This window comes from Centroberyx affinis, unplaced genomic scaffold (assembly GCF_046629955.1).
Source record: "Centroberyx affinis isolate AG114_WGS23_722 - 3 ecotype Tasmania unplaced genomic scaffold, CSIRO-AGI_Caff_v1 ptg002363l_1, whole genome shotgun sequence".
In the NCBI taxonomy this organism is placed as follows: domain Eukaryota; kingdom Metazoa; phylum Chordata; class Actinopteri; order Beryciformes; family Berycidae; genus Centroberyx; species Centroberyx affinis.
This window is the reverse complement of record NW_027280623.1, coordinates 437637-455521: the sequence shown is the minus strand read 5'-3', so window position 1 is coordinate 455521 and position 17885 is coordinate 437637. Positions and strand designations below refer to the sequence as shown.

General features: G+C 41.6%; 1 protein-coding gene across 1 annotated transcript; it reads left to right on the top strand.

The window, feature by feature from the left end:
* Nucleotides 1–269: 269 nt before the first annotated feature.
* chst3a (carbohydrate (chondroitin 6) sulfotransferase 3a) lies at nt 270–6810 on the top strand. The gene is made up of 4 exons (XM_071533403.1): nt 270–722; nt 3318–3525; nt 4207–4755; nt 4888–6810. The coding sequence occupies exons 2-4, from the start codon at nt 3446–3448 to the stop codon at nt 5588–5590; spliced, it is 1332 nt and encodes a 443-aa protein (XP_071389504.1). The 5' UTR covers nt 270–722; nt 3318–3445; the 3' UTR covers nt 5591–6810.
* Nucleotides 6811–17885: the final 11075 nt, after the last annotated feature.

Below are 17885 nucleotides of genomic sequence, written 5' to 3'. Positions count from 1 at the left end.
AATAAAAGGGTCAGTGTAAACGCAGCCGCACGTGCTCTGTGTGTGCACTTTGCCTGTTTGCCGTTTGAGAGCAAGTGAACTGATATTGGGAATATTTCATAACGGAATTATGCCACAGATTACAATGTATGTAGGATGGGATAGATTCAAAAAATATTCTGGAGGCACTTTTTGTCCAACAAGGTTGCAGAGATTTGGGACCACGTGACCTCCCCTACACAGGATGTCCCACGCAAAGAGAGCAGTGACGTGAAGCGTGCCCACAGTGAACTCGCTCTGTGCACCGGAGTCGAACACAAAAGTTGGAATAAAAGTTTTGAAGCGATGATATTTTAAAACAAATATCATTATCAGGCAAATGCTTTTATCAGGGGTTGAGATGCATCGCCAAAATCTTAATAACCTGCGACACTGCGTTCACAGAAACGCTTCGATTTAGTCAAAAATCTGTGTCGAAATCAGGTTTTTCTTAATAACGTATTTTCGCTGAACGTGCCCTGTTCCGTTAATGTAGATGTTTCTCCGAGACGTCCGCGCCTTCGTCCTGATTTTACGGCTGCTTTTCATTCATTTGGCAGAAGAGAGGAACGCGCGTCCGAGGATACAATGAGGCAGTGTGTCGCCTGCTCGCTCAAGACAATGCAGCAAGATGCTACGAGGGACGATACTGTTTGTAAGAAGATCAGGAACATTTTCATTGACTGCCGAGAGATCAGCTAAAGGTTTGTAGTGTCCACTCCGTCTCTCTGTCTCCGTTTCCTTCTCATTCTCTGGTAGGATGTGTTAAAAAGCGTAAAAAAAACCCTGTAGAGCCGGTACACAATGGAGCATGTCAACATCCTGTTATTCAGCGCGTACGCTACAGCTGTGGTGATAGAATAACGTTATATCATCATTTCCCATACTGTCGAAACATTCTTGTCTTAAAGTGTAGGTTTCCTCATATGATGCAGGTTATATCGGCTTAATAAACGACAATTGCGCAATATGGGGTCTGAGTATGTCGTGTCTTATTCCACTAATCAATAATGCTTTAGTCGCTCACATAACCTTTTTTCTCCTCCAGTTTTGAATGTGTAACAGCGCTCATCTCCTTAGTGCACCACAGATTTATAGTATGCAGAACCATTCATTAGGCTGTATTCATTTTGGTTCAGTCATGTGTAGTGGTGGAAATGGTAGGAATGGAGGATGCGCCTATTATTAACCCCCCTCCCCCTAAATCACTGGTACATTATCAAATGCACACACACGCGCGCACACGCACTCACACACAAGGGTAGTTTTCATCTATCTCCATATGGCATTGCTAGGATGCTTTTTGCCACATCAAGGGTCTAAGCCACACCAAAACTAAAATAAAACAAATCCATATGGACATCATAGATGAGACATAGCTAGATAAATCATAATGGCTTTCAGTATTTACCCAGAACAGTTAATTGTTTACACTTGCACTCGTGGATGAACAGCAAAGCTTTCATTGGAATTTAGACTGCAGCATCTCCATGAGACGCTGCTTCAAGGCTTTGAAGGCAGCCATTAATGTAATTTGTAGTGAGATGATAAACAGAGTGATGTGTGTTTCTGCTTGAGCAGATAGTCAGATTTGCCAAACGCTTCAGTGACTCTTGAATATGTAAAAGCACTCAGCTCAAGTGCTTCAGCCTGACAGTTTGACGGCTATGGCGTATTAAGCTCAGATAATTGGGTGATATTTACTTACAGAGCACACAATCACTCCACAACGGCTTGAAAACTGAGTCTTTTCCCTTAATGATACGCTTTGTAGAAATGATTCACTCTCTTGACAGGTCCAAATGGTGGGGAGGTTTTTGCATAGTCTACATTTCATTTTCGGTAAAGTGAAAAACAGCCTCCAAACAGAGAAATGATCATCCAGAGATTCATTGTATTCAGTTGCATTTAATTTCAGATTGGCAAGAAATGAAACCCAATGTCAGAGTCGCACAGTTGTTCAAGGGTCTTAGAGAAGTGCAATGTGGCACCATTGTGGTAAAAGAAAACATATTCCTTTGGCCAGCTGGTATGGCTATGTGAATGTGGTGTAGTCCTTCACACAGTTTTACTATAACAGCCTTGAATTCATGTAACATGAATAGCCTTTGTCCATGGCCCTGCCACTGCTCCCATAGGATGGAAACTTATCTGTTATTGCAATACGCAACGCTCGGTTTTGAGCCTGCCAAGCTCAGACATGCCCTGTGTCCTATGCACTTCCTGTTAAACAATCGATCCACTTCTGGAAAATTAATAACTAGATTGCTCACAGGATGGTCTACATGTTGGTGCTTGTGCTGCAATTTTCATTTCACAACTATGACATGCTTCAGTTTATTAGAGATGATTCTTTCTGTCACTTGTAAATGGGGCGGTACGGAGGTGTCACTGTGCTACCAGTATGTGTGCATCGCAAATCAGAGTTCTCTTTTGAGTTCAAATTGTTGATCAAGAAATGAGTGTGTTGAAATCACACACACAAGTGGAATCTAAATTTGCCGTGTCCCCTCCATGTTTGGCATTTTGACTCAGTGCCATGTGGAAGTGTTCCACTGTGTGCTGGCACTGAAACACATCCCTGTTTACATTAACACTCTCTCTAACACTCTCTCTCACACATTCTCTCATACCCTCTCTCTCTCCCTCTCTCTCTCTCACTCTCTCACTCTCTCACTCTCTCACTCTCTCTCTCACTATAGATACACTATCTTTTTCTTAGGTTCTGACAACATTAGAGGCAAACAGGTTTACAAAAAAGTTGTCTGTTGTATGCTATTACATTACTGAGCTTTCAGATGAATGCAACTGTGTTTTGACCCTCATGGTGTTGTTTTGATATCAAAAATCACTGGTTGAGTTCAGGTGATAAGTTCATTTTCTCTCTTATGTTTCTCTCCCATTCTTCTTATGACGTCTGATGTCTTCACCGTAATTCAGATGAGTCATGTGTCTCTTGTATGATGATTTCGTGATAGAGTGTAGAGTATCTCTGCCTCCCATTTTCAGCTTTATCTTCACCCATCCTCTATATCCGTGAAAGGCTTCCCACGACTTCAGTGCGTAACAGTTTGCATGATGACTACAGCATTAAGCAATATGAAGCATGATGCAGGGTGGCATTTAACGGCTTTATACAGAAGCAAGCTAGGACTTGTTTTCCACCAAGCAGTGGGTTATTTTGTCTTCTTTTAAGTGTCATCATAACATCAGGAGTCACATATATTTGACATATTCAGGTTTTATTTTTCAATCTTTCTGCTGTAAGCTTTTCTCATCAACTACTTTTGTTATTGCAGAATGAGGCTTCATCCACCGCATGACAAGCTATGACCAGAGAACTGAGTGAGCAGGCTTCTTCAAGACAGCCACCATCGACCAACACAAAGACTGTCTAGACGTCCCGTCACAGACCCAAGACTTAAGAATGAAGACCAAGTATGCTATAGTCTTCATCTGTATCGTGGCCCTGGTCATCATTGAAAAGGAGAGCAACATTTTGTCAAGGTAAGAGAATGAGATCAGTCTGTAAGAGGGCTTCGCTGGAGAATATGAGTTGCTAGAGATTTTAAAATTGAATCCTTTGGATGGAGTCATACTTCATGGGGAAATAACCACTATTTACGGGGGTTGAGACCTCTTTCTAGATCCACATATACCCCTGCTGGCCTAAAATCCTTGGCTTCTGTGTCTCCCCTCCCCTCCTATGTCCTATGTCTAAGTATGTTAAGGGGAGTGGTCTGCTTTCTCTCCTTTTAAAATTACCAAGAAGTAGATGAGTGGTTAAGTACCCCACCACTTGAAATACATATGTGACCCCACTGGCTTAGGACTGAATCACCCACAAGAGATCCCTCTCCAGTGTCCTGAGTCTCAACTACCCTAAATGTCTAGCTGCTTTCCCACTCTCTAAATAAAACATAAAAATGCTAAGAAGGTTGGTGTACTGCCCACTCTGAGTTTGGGTGGCAGGTAGCCTGGTAGCCAGAGAGACCTTCTTGTAATTGGCAAGGAGTCATTGAGCAAGACTCTCCACCTCTAGCTCTAACTCACTGTACAGTAAGTCGCTCAGTATACAAGTGTCAGCTAAATGGCGAAAATATAAAATGTTAGACATGACTCAGGAATGTATTCTGCACCATCTGTATTAAATTGATTTTAGCTAATCAAGCCTCTGTATCTTGTCAGGGTCTCTGATAAGCTGATCCAAAGACAGACTCCACAGCAGACCCCACAAACCCCTCTGGATTACAACGCAACACAAAATGGCTCCCTGACCATGCTCAAACTGCTGCTGTCCAGACTCACTGATGCAAAAGTCAATTACTCCAATCTCTCTGAGGAGCAGGAGGAGGAAGAAATGGATGATATAGGCAATTACAACAACAGTGGTGGCCATAAGCACATATTACTGTTGGCCACCACAAGAACAGGCTCCTCATTTGTGGGGGAGTTCTTCAACCAGCACGGCGAGAACATGTTCTACCTGTTCGAGCCTTTGTGGCACGTGGAGCGCCTGCTGACCATGGCCACAGGTGGCACTAACGGGACAGTGTTGGCAGGAATCTACAGGGACGTGCTCCAGGGGCTCTTCCTGTGTGATTTCTCTCCTCTGGAGAAGTTCATCTCTCCACTGCCCGAGGACCACGTCACCCCGGCGCTTTTCCGCAGAGAGTCTAGTTTATCACTGTGTGAAGAACCTGTCTGTACTCCTGTGGTCAAAGATGTTTTTGAGAGGTATGTAAATTCTCTGGATATACTCTATACTTCATTAAGCTTATAGTGTTGGTTGAATCTGAAAGAGGAACTAAAATTGTACCTTTATGGCAAGGCAATTATCATGTAAAAACTATCCCTCTCTTTGTCCAGGTACCACTGTAAGACACGCCGTTGTGGGCCACTCAACTTGACCCTTGCGTCCGAATCCTGCCTCTCCAAGGGACACCACGCCATTAAGACTGTCCGTGTGCGCCAGCTGGACACGCTGCGTCCCTTAGTAGAGGACCCTCGCCTGGACGTGAGGGTGATCCAGCTGGTCCGAGATCCGCGGGCCATCTTAGCCTCCCGCATGGTGGCTTTCTCCTCCAAGTACCAGACGTGGAAGGCCTGGGCGCAGGACGGCCAGGTGCCCGAAGATGACGAGGAGGTGAAGAGGCTGAAGGGAAACTGTGACCATATTCGGATGTCTGCAGAGGTGGGGCTGAGCAGACCCAGCTGGTTGAGGAGGCGCTACATGCTGGTGCGATATGAGGATATAGCCCGCTACCCCATGCAGAAGGCGGAGGAGATGTACAGGTTCACAGGGATACCATTCAGTCCCCAAGCCAAGGAGTGGATTCTGAGGAACACGCAGACCACACAGGAAGCCAGCGGGGTTTACTCCACCCAGAAGAACTCCTCCGAGCAGGCAGAGAAGTGGAGGTTTAGCATACCCTTCAAACTGGCTCAGGTAGTGCAGAAGGTGTGCGGACCCACCATGAAGCTGTTTGGGTACAGGTTTGTGGACAATGAAAAGTCGCTGCTCAATAAGTCCATCAGCTTGCTTGAAGAGAAACTGTTTCGCTTCTCATAGCATCAAAGATGCAGCTGTGAATGAAAACACTGCAGATGATGTATCGGGGCAGGAGGTGCCATTGGTGTAGTATTGCACAGACCGAAAGTAATGATAACTAATTGTGCCAAGAGACAGTTTCTCACCGCTTTACTGGTGACCGGGCATTTGGGACATATAAAAGTATCCATACTTACCAGTTATGTGCCTCAAGGAATCAGAAGGGATAAACTTTGCGCTAAATTATGCATCTGAACATTTTTATAATGAACATGTCACTTGAAAAATACATATTTATTTGCAAATTGTGTTTGCTGAGAAGGCTAGTATTCAAGCTTTTTATGTCACAGTCTATATTTCATATGAATGAAATAAGCATAGATGACAAGCATGGCTTGTAAGAGATTATTATATTATCATAGCCTATAAGATTTTATTGATAGTTCATTATATTTAGATTCATATTTCAGGGATAAACTACCTTCACAGTGAAACTGATGTGTATGTGTTTTGTTTGTGTGTGTGTGTGTGTATGAGAGAAAGAGGGGCAGGGTATGTTTCTGTTTATATCGTCTGTGATGTTAGTGGTAAACACTGCCTATTTCAACCTGATTTCTGCTTTGATAGATATGCACTAGACTAGGTGATTGATAGAATCTATTTAGTTTAGACCTGATCTACTTTTTATATGGCTTTACATATTTGACTCAGGTGAAGTGAATGTGAAATTGTATTTTGTGGTATCTTAATAATGATAGTCCATATCTTATGCTGTGCCAAAATATGATCTTGATGTCTTCAACCAAATGCCATATATAGCAATTTGTTTGTAATGTAATTCACTTGTGCCAACCCAACATGCCATAGAAAAGAGGTCAAATAAGGACGGATTAAAGATATTCATAAGGTTATGAACTGAAGTGTGGTCCTACTGTAACCCTCAAAGTCATAATCGGTGAGAGTCAAACAAGCATGGGCTGTTCTACTGAGACTAGTGAAGCGACTACAAATCACAGAGCAACAGACAGTGCCTAAGAGCAAACATGTCTACAGATATGATTATCTACACTATATACATATATAATATTGTATGTTTTATAAAATGATGTGATAACAGTTGAATTGCATTACTAGTATGTATCTATTACAATCGATAGCCGCAAGCAAATACTCAACCAGAACAACGCAAGTACTTTTAACCTGTTAACCGAGCTAACACTGAACTTATGAAACTGAGCTAAACAGACAGCTTTGCCAGTATTCAAATTGGCTGCGAAACATTTACTTGATGTTTTGACTACCAAAACATTGGCAGTTGACTTGTTGATCTACGAGTCCAAAAAAAGAGGCACATCTGCATCTCTCCACAGTCCCTACTCATCTTGGAGTGCTTTTCATCTTTGAAAGGCATGTTCACTCTACTTTGTCGACTTTTGAGACAGTCGCTTTCCTTTTTAGCACGCTTGCCTTCCTCTGAGCAATTAATCGGTTTCTTTTTACTTGGATTTGCTGTTGATGAAGGTTGACTTTATGGAGGTACCAGTCTTTTTCTGTTTAGCTATGGTGGCTATTGCTACTACCTAACTACCCAGTTCTTCTGTTTTTTCCAAACAAACCATTGTTGAGGTTTCCATAAATGCAAAACGCATCACTTCCTGTGTGCCAGAGGATTTTTCCTCAGAAAGTCCTAGCTGGTACCAGGTGTACAACAGCAAATTTAGTTTTCATGAACTGGGTATAGGCTGAATCATTACTGAGTATCAATCGGCAAGTTGTGGATTATTACTTTAACTGAAACTCGTACTGTTGCTTTAACATTAACAGCATGTGTAAATGTAGCTCCTGTAAAGCGCTTTTGACTCCTGAGACCAGAAAAAGGCTCACAGCCATACTCTCACTCTCGACGGTATATAAAGGTAAGCACTGTGCATCTAGTTCAATGGCAGCATTATGTTCAGCTTGGCTGAGGCACTGCTGAGCTGGCGTGCTAGTCATGTAATTGGATATGTATTATAGGTTCATATAGTGGGCTTTTACTGCCTTGAAAACATAACTAATAAGAATACATTAGAATTGGCAAGCCTTGGACTCACTATTGGAACCATGAAACAATGAGTCTAATGTTTGCATGAACTAATTCAGATATCCATAGTGGCAAGCTGTATTTGAGAGTAATGACAAATGATTTGCAGTCTTTCATTTGTCACAGTGGGTTATAGGAAAAAAAACTATTCCAATATATTAAATAAAAGGACTAAGTGTTTGTCACAGAGCGGTCCACACAGAAGTGATGATGGTTTTATAGGTACTTCAAGTCGTAAATCACTTTTACGACTCACTGTGACTTTTTTACTCTTTCAACTTTCTTTTTCTCTGTCAGTCACATCTTGGTCATTCTTATAGGAGATTAAACTAAAGACAGAAACACAGATTCTACTTCAGCAACTTAGCACATGGATATAAATGTGTTGGCTTATCCTACAAAATACATATTCAAAAGGTTCTTTGTGGGCAAAATGGTGCTTTATGGAGCCATCACTATTTGATGACCCACTTGAACCACTAAATGCACTAAATGCTGCTTCACTCTAGTGCCAGATGGTTTCCATATAGAAGCAACATTTTTCAGCAATTCAGTGATTCTAAATACAACCATGAATAGCTCCTCATGTTACATTCTTCGTGTAACATCATGTTGGTTCATCTTGGTTTTGAGATTCTATGACTACAAATTAAAGACATACTCCTTTTGTAATATATCAGTCATATTGGGGCTGGTGAGGTTGCCTCCGGACAAGATAATGAATAAAACCTCCTGTTGCCCAAACTTGTTTGCCCTGATTCACTCTGAAAATGCGGCCGCGTGGGCCCGAAGAAGATGTTTCAAGATGATAACACTGGTAATATCAACTCCTCATGGTTTTCCAGCAGTAGATCAGTAACTAAACAGTTACAAGTATTAAATCCCTATTGACTGTCCTGAAGAACTGGAGGAGGAACTGGAACAGGAGGATGCGCTGTAACGGAAATGTCTTTCCGAACACTGACCAGGCACACAGCCAGTTGTGTTTATGGTATTCTCATGATGTTATGACCTGTATTTGTGTGTGTGTGTGTGTGTATGTGTGTATTTTCATCTCTACAGTGATCGGTTGTGGGTATAGGCTTGATCATTTTGTGTTGTGTTTTCTTACATTTGCAAGTATGCTTGTAAGATTGGTGAGTATGCATGTCAGATTTGAAATCTGGTGTGAATGCGTTGCCAAGTTTCAGCTATAAACCAACCGCATTGGCAGCTTGCCCTATCTGAGTGTGTAGATCACCACCAAGAGCGAGAAGGGGCAATTATCCTTTCCTGCTCCTCTCGGCATTTCCGTTCAGAGGCTTTTGTCTTTCAGTGGAAATACATTTCTGAATATACCAGCACGCACACTCATTACTTAAACATTTCTCCACCATAAATGTTCCTCTTCCTTTTTATAAGTAAGTACTATATCAGTGCTTTCAGATGTCCGAGGCCTTGGGTGTATCATTTTTTCAAGGCTTGAAATACTCAGAGGCTGGGGGAGCCATGGAGAAAATGAGGATGAATGTGAGATTGTTTACTCTGTCGCATTCTCTGAGTGTAGCTCCATGTCCCAGTGAATTCTGTTGCTAGGGATGCCCAAAAGGTTGAGTGGGAATAACCAGCACCGAGGAAAAAGGCAGAAACAGGGAGCCCATTCAAGTCTGCATTCTTTCTCTCTCTTTCACGCCCCAGCAGAAAGAAAGTGGTTCAGAGTTCACAGCTGTTGGTCAGAGTGATTTCCCCGCAGATCATTTGCCTGATGCTGCATATCCCCAGAGCAACATACTGAGTGAAATGCTGCAGATGTTTCCATAGTAATAAACTGCAAAAGAGGAGCAGTCTTGGTGACAAATCACTTATGACCCCGGCCGCCCAGTCTGATGTTTGAGAAGTATTGGTCTAGTTTCAAACATGTGTTTGTGAGCTACACATGATAATGATAAGTTTTGGAATTTAGATTGGGAATTTACAAAATCACACTGGCCAAATTGCTGTCACAGGCACGGAGTATAGCAGTTAACTTAGAACAAGCAAACCTCTTGCCTGTCATGTAGCTGTAACTATAAACTATACTGTACCTATAAACTCTTCCCATTAGTTTCACGAAAAGAGGACTTTTGTCTCCCACACATCGCCCATCAATGTCGTCCACTTTCCCCAATTTCACAATTTTGTTAGCAAAAGTATATATATACATATATATATATACATATATACATATATTAAAGGTATCCAAAAGATACAAATTCACAAAGGTGATCCTGGTGGATGGGTTTTAACCCCTGGAACAAAACATATAGGCTACTATATCTCATGGGTATCCGTTCAACACAGCCCTTATTATACAAGCCCATCTACAACTAAATCCACTCCAAATTTAATTTAGTAAGAGTAATTCCACTGAATATTTGATATTATATAATATTTTTTTCATGCCCTGTATACATATAGTTAATTATTCTTATTTTTCCAAAAGTCACTCTACGCTTTTAATTTGAATGCTACATTGCCTAACAATGAATACTATTCTGGTTATCTCTAGCTATCTGTAGTCTCTTTGCTGCAGGGAAGGTATTTTAAGTGTATAATGTGTATAATGTGTGTATGGGTGAATAATGCCACACACACCCACATGGCAAACTTGTAACTGACACTTAAGCTTTCACTTGTTACTGTAGGCTTTTTGGGATGTTGATAGTGCTTAAGGGTTATTACCCCTAGTGTTCACCATGATTTTATAGTGTGTGAGGAACTAATTGCAAAACTGCAAAATCAAGTTAAGGACTTGAGTTTGAGTTTAAGGCATAGTGAGAAACCATTCTGCTATTCATGATTCACGGTAAAATCACACTCAATCACACAAAATTCTGATAATGTCATTTTTGCCATTGCTTCCTGGGTTGAAGTGGCAGTGTGAGATGTTTGACAATGGTTTTCCTGAATGATCATGCTATTTTGTAACCCTGTGACACCTGACCAAGCACAGAAATGGCACTGTGTAGAACTTTTTGCTTTTTCTATCTGCTCACCCAGGACACACTGACCATAAATTAAATCCAAAATATCCAGTGAGAGGGAGCATTCATTGATAATATCCTTGGAATAACGGTACTTGAATAAGTATCAGAACTCATCAACTGTGTCTGGGCTATCGGTGCATGGGATGGCCTTGTCTATAGTGTGTGTTCAGTGAGGATGAGACAGTTCTCCAAGCAACAGCAGTGTGTGATGTTTGTCCTTGCTTTTCATTCAGAGCATTTTCAGATTTCTGAAGAATCATGTAGTCTAAGATTACTTTAAATTGAGTGGTTGGTTACCAGAAGAGATTCTCTCAACATAACATCTGAATCCTGCCTCTCAGGCAGGTCAATACACACAATGCAATTTTCTAAAGAGCAGAATTACAAACATGCCAAACAGATAAACCTGAATGACACTCATCAGCTCGGCTACCAATTTAAGGTCAGGTGTGCTTGATCACCATGAGGTCACCTGCCCAGTGGGTGGAGCCCACACAAACATTTCTATAATAGCTAATAGACTCCTTCACATTGGAGTAGATGACTGTATTTGAAAAGTACATTTAAAGTATAGAAGAAGTATATAAATATGTCAGAGTATTGAGATTTGTAGGCTGAAACTGTAACTTATTTGAATTACTTCAGATAATTCTAATGCATAGACTTGATTTTCTCAACAAGATACTTTTAAATATTTTTCAGAGGCAAGTTTTTTTTTTTGCCCCATTGACTTGCACTTCTTTAACTAACAAATAGATGGACTGAAGTGACTCCCAGTTCATGATAAATCAGATAGTCTTCATAAATACTTGAGTAAGGAAAACAGTAATGTGTGTAAAAAAAGTAAAGGGAAGGAAGATTTTCTGTGATAGATGGAGATACAGCTTGAGAGAAATCTGATTATTTTCTTTGCAAACCCACTAAAAATACAGTGGCTATATGGCAATGTGAATCTAGGACTTGTCCAACATGACGTACACATAGATGAATAGGTGCATGGTCATATTTCCCCCCTCAAGGCAGGTGCACAGTAGTCAGTCTAAATAAAACCTTTACATAGAGGGCTGGTATCCACTCTCACGTTAGTCATAACACACCCAGAAAGTTTAAGTTACAACTTGGTGCCCCTTGCTATGTGGGAGACATTGGTTCAAAGATTGTCATTCCTTTAAACTACTGTACCAACAGATGCACATATGTGTGCGCATGCACACACAGATTGAATGACTCTGCTGTATGCTGCATGTGTAAGGGAAGGGAGAGGGCCAGGGAAACAGGAAACCACCCCCCCGCCCCCCTTATCTACCTTCTCTGGCCCCTGGCCCTATCCCTCATCTTTCTAAAACATCGTCTATCCCACCCCAGCTTCTTACAGTCAGAAATGTGGACAGGCAGTTATTGCTTTTGGAAAGATCAACAAACGCAAGTTTCTTGATTGGTGGATATCTGAGACTGAACGTTTTATGTGTATTTTTCCAGGTGCGATTCTGCATGACTTTGTCTTTGTAACTATACTTCTATGTACTAATGACGTCCCTGGGTGTTATAAATAATAAGACACATTCTCTATCTATCTTAGCCCCCCCCTCCCCACCGTCCACACACACAAACACACACACACACACGCCCTCTGCACCCTTAGCTTTCTCTCAGCACACTCCCTCTCCTCTTACTGGCCGCCCCTCGTTGGAAGGTAAATAAATCCTGTGGTCGGGGTGGAACACAGAGTGCCCTCATCTGCCTCTGGAGCTGCTCTGCCTGAAAGAAGCCTTGTGTTTGCCTCTCCAAGGTGGCTCCACTCAGCCATGCACTGGCCATGCCCATGAAAAGACTGGCTCTGTGGAATACCAAAAAATGGACTCAGCCCCAAAGAAAGGTTTAAAACTAGTCAGCTTTATACAGTGTACGGTATATGATATATTCAGTGATATGTGTGATATATTCAATGATAATTTGAGGCTATATTATCATATTCATAAAAAGTCTGGAGTATTACTGTATACTGGCATAAAATGCTGAATTTCATAGCTGCTATTTCCGGTGATTCCTGCAGAGGGCAGTACAACCCACATGATCACCAAGAGAGTAACTTATCTCTCTCTTCAGTGTGTGTGTGCGTGTGTGCATGTAAATGCTTATGTGTGTGTGGGCGTATGTGCATTTGTATGTGTTGGGCCTCTCTCAGGTGATTGCTCACATATGCAGTGATAATTGTAGTGACATTTCACCTTCCTCATTACAGGAAGTTTTCCTGTAGCTCAAGACAAAGCAGAGAATGACTCCTGCCTCTGCCTATTCCACTTCAATCCATTGTCGGCCTCTGTTCCCCTCACTGCTCCCTGGAGCTCAATAGGACGGAAGTGTGGAAGATGTCCACATCAAAGGGGGTGCAGGCCAGCACTAATCCGCAAATAATGACAGGCAGGCAGGGCTGACCTTAACACATGTCCCCTTGCTTGATAATCCAGGATGGTACAGAGCAATCCCTCATGAGGATCATGCTACAACATAACACCTGCACTGTCGACAAAGAGGATGCATGGTGTTAAAATTCTCATGGGACATAGAAGAGAGAGAGAGAGAGAGAGAGAGAGAGAGAGAGAGAGAGAGAGACATAAGACATCTTAATATGTAGCATCTTATCGTGTTTCTTTATGTAGGAGGATTGTGAGATGCACCGACAGTAATTTCCAATCCATGAGTAGAATATTAGCGCTCTCCCCTTGTGTCCATAGGTTGACCCATAAACTGGACACCCTCTAGTGGTCAGGGACTACAACTGGGAAATACATACTGTATGCCAATGTTCAAAAGCACATCAATCTAAAAAAAAAAAAAGTGTGTGGTATAATGAGTATTTTTGAGATGTTAGGTGAAATGAAAGCACTCTGAGCACTCACACACACACACACACACACACACACAAACACCTAGGCTATTAAACCCTCAGGTGGGCAGCGCTTGAGGGCAAAATGCTTCCAGACTCACCTGCACCATTGTTTCCGCTGCTCTTCCTGTGTGAGGAGCCTGTGTTGTTTGAATATAATGGGGTCAGGGAAATCACAGCACCTGTCAGGCAGACACTCCATCATTGTGACAGAGGGAGGAGTGACAACAAACGCTGCAAACTCTGGGCTCACTACCATCCCACCACCATGCTGGAGTTTACTCACTACCATTAAATGGAGCCAGTACAGAACACACATTGCACTATATTGCTGAGTAAATATCCTGAATAAGTTGTATTTGTTCTTTCTGATAAAACATCCTTTACTACACCTCAGTTTCTTTACAGTAGGAGATTTGCACAGGCATTTGATTGGTATTTGTAACTGAATGTGTTTGAGTACTGTGCGTGCTATGCATATTTGCATGTCTTTGTGTACAGATTAATAAACATATTTATCAGCAGGAACACTGAGATCTTCTCTTTATGTTAGATGTACTAATACAAAACTGTAATAGCAAGGGTAGGCGCCAATATGGATTTTTCAAATTGATATCAGTTGCACTCTAATAAAAATATTAATTAATTGGTTTGCAAAAAAGTTAGTTACTTACTTGGTACACATGGCTCATTTTAACTAGTAATACACAGTACTTGATCATTAACGATCATTAATGCATTTTAAATTTAATTTGATAACGTGATGTCTTTGTAATGTTCCAGAGTTATATTTTATATTATATTATATTCTTTTGCTGAATTTTTTGGCTATTTATCTCTCTCTCTCAACAACCAAGTTCAGGTTTGTTTTTTGTTTTTCTGTCCCATTGAACTGCTGAATAAACTGCTGAGATGAACCAAAAAATTGTTTCAAATCTAAACGTTGATGGAATGGCTGTTAATTGTCAACAGTTATACGTAATCCACTTCCCACCTTCTGTCAGCCCAGTCTGCGGTTTTATTTGTTCTGTTAGATGACAGGAAAAAAGTCATTGAAAGAGGAGAAGGCATCTTAAACCAACATGTGTAAAAGAGTGCAAAGAACAGGTAACTGATATTGCAAAATTGATATCGGCATCCTCAACAGAAATTGATATCATATGATATTGTGCCCTCCACTAAGTAATAGTAAGCCGCCCTATTCACTCCTTAATCTCCCAGTGAACTTCACAGAGTCAGCCAGGTATGTTAGACTGACATAAAACAAAAGGTAACAGTGTGCAGCTGAATGTCTTCCAGACATCAGGTCCCAATAGGAAAGGTCTATCTGAAGTGCCAGAGTTGGGGATTAAGGAAGGAACTCACTCTGGGAATGTCAGCTTTGTCAGACAATACAATCCCATCATCACTGCTGCCACCACCAACCTCATTAAACTTTCATTATGCTGCCTACAAAACGATGGCGTTTATCCATCTATTGCAGCCTCGTGTTTACATGTTTTGGGAAATCATGATCAGGTTTCATGTGTAGATATCAAATCATATCAGTATTAGTCTACACTGAGTATAGTGTTGGCAGCAGATTAATTATCTTTTCTTAATAAGCACTAGCATTGCCCAAACCTCATTTGACACTGCACTTGCATACAAGAAAATGACAATAGAATGACGTCACTCTTTCCTCTTGTAATGCCAGTGGGCTCCAGCATGCTTCTTCCCTTAGTGATGGGTGTACCCCAGCAAAGTCAGCCGACAACACGCCCCGATAGAAGACTGTAATAACACCAGTGTTACCTTATCTCCAATCGGCCTCCCAGCACCCCTCTGTCAATCACTCTGCTGGGCCAACCTTCTCAAGTTGCATGAGCTATGATTAGTAATTTCTACCATTATTTATCCTTCGTGCATAATTCATGCCCACTGTTCTTTTCGACTGTCCCCTGGGGAGAACACGAGAGGGGAATCCCACCCTGCGCCAACAAAACACAGAGGGCTTGTCTTCTGGTGGGAGTGAAAAAATAATGTTGCATTTTTAATTATCCAACCTTTGGCTGATTTATAATTGATGAGTGGGTGGTGGTAGGTGCAGGCTCGCCCTTCCTTCATCAAGGGAATGAAATGGTGTGGAAAGTGTTGGGTCATTAGGCCGTTAGGGATAGGGTCCTCCTGTTCTGACCCAGAGTCCAAGTATGACAAAGCCGCAGAGAGGAGATCCCATACAGCGGCCAAAGTGGAGCAAGCGTTTTCCCTTCCCTTGGTTGAGCCTCTATTGTCCCTCTGTGTAGCTCTGCTGAGTGACGGTGAGGTTTGTCACTGGAGAAGCCTGCTCCGGTTCACTGTGGATAGGGCTGGTTAACATGACAATTTGTTTTGGTAAAATAAGTAAGTGGGATTATTTTGAGGGAAATGCCCTGCTAGGAGGACCCCTACCTCAACACACATAATGAATTACTTTGTATTTTTATTGGCTGATTACAGTAATATTTAGGAAACATCACTCTCCTACACACAGTGAACACTGGAACAGAAAATGGTTCTTTGGAGTGATGCCTAGAAGAACCATTTCTGGTTCACAAAGAACCTTTCAGACCAAGGTTCTTTAAAAAACTAATTCTGCACTCCTTTGCTTAGACTCCTGCATTGTGTTTTTGTTTATCTGCCCTTTTATAGCCTCATGTGCAATTGCATAATATATTGTATATAGCCTACTATGGAGGGGTTTGGTTGTTTTCCACATTTATGCCATCACCACCACCCAATAACTTTAAGATCCTTTTAATATCCTAAAGAACCATATGATTCTTTACGATGTTAAAAGGTTGTGGAACCAGAAATGGTTCTTCTATGGCATCACTCCAAAGAACCATTTTCGGCGTAGGCAGCATGTAAAGATCACTTTTGGCTGTCACCAATGAATATGATTGAGTGAGGAACTGTGAATGAAAACTGTGACGGAGGGATCTAAATTTCTTTCTGCTTTTGAAGAAACGGGGTAATGGGGAGGCAGTTTAGTAATGGTCATGTTTTCCTCTAAGTAATTCTTAATCACTGTGTTTTCATCTCCAGGCAAGGCAGTAATGACCAATTCTGAGTGACTGACCATGGGAATGGGCACAGCTTAAATCCCCTTCATCCCTGAGTCTGATTCCCAAAGTTTCACACACATACACACGCACACACACACACACACATACACACACACACACACGTTCAGGGTTACAGAGTTGAGTCTGCTTTATGGTGTAGCCACCCTTTGATTCACCGCTCAATGAAACTTGTGACTGTTTTAATTAAGGGGAAAATACACTGACAGTGTAGCATGCGGAAATCCGCCGCCATGCACATAAAGGGCGCTAATGCTTTTCTTCCTGTCGACGCAAGGCTGGCCCCCTTTTGTCAGACTGACCATTCACTTCTCATTCATTTTCCTTTCCTCTCCTTTCTGCTCTTAAGTATGGCATTGCATGAGGCCTGTGGCTAATGACATGAAAAACATATTCACAGGGCCCAGCCAGGTGAGAGAGCTTCTTGTGACCCGCTGGGATTGACTCTTGGTAAATACACATACATTTCTTCCTTGGTTGTCAGTCCTGGTTGTGACAGTAGAGCTGCTATCTCTGACCATCAGGACAGGGGATCCTCTTTGGCTGCCAAAGGAACAACAGCGTATACTTCACCCTCTTCTGTTGTTTGGTGTGCCTCGGGGCAGGAAGTTAACCCCTGTAATCCCACAGGATACTGGTTTATCTATAAGTTATAATAATGTATTTTATTCTCTACTTTTTAAGGAGAGTTTCACGCCTTCACTCTGATCAGTATGTCAACGTTTCACTCCTTGGATGCCGTCTTTAAGTTAAGTAACAGAAAATTATTTTACTTTCTGGTCGTCAACCAATATCTAAACCGGTTGACAGCTGTCTGTGGGTTCCCATGTTAGTCACAGAGGTACAGTTCTCTGTTATTGTGATATTTTGACAGATGTTTCACAGAGGTTTGTGTATGCTGGTGTGTGACAAGTCATCTCTTCCTCTGGGGATCAATGTCTGTCCTGTTCTCTGGCCGATCAGATGTTTATCTCCTGGTGATCAATCACGCAGCCCTGACAGCAGATGTGGGTTAGTGTTACCGGCCCCACCGCTGCTGAGTGCTGATGACTGGGCTTCTGTAGATTGTTTGCAAAGGACAGGTAACAAAAAATAAAAGCTGAAATACACGTATGAGTTTCGTATTGACAATAAACAGTATATTATGTCTGAAAATGTTTTACATGTATAAATGTTGCAATAATTTTTATACAACACATTTTACTTCTAGACATAATTTATTAATTTAAATAATTTA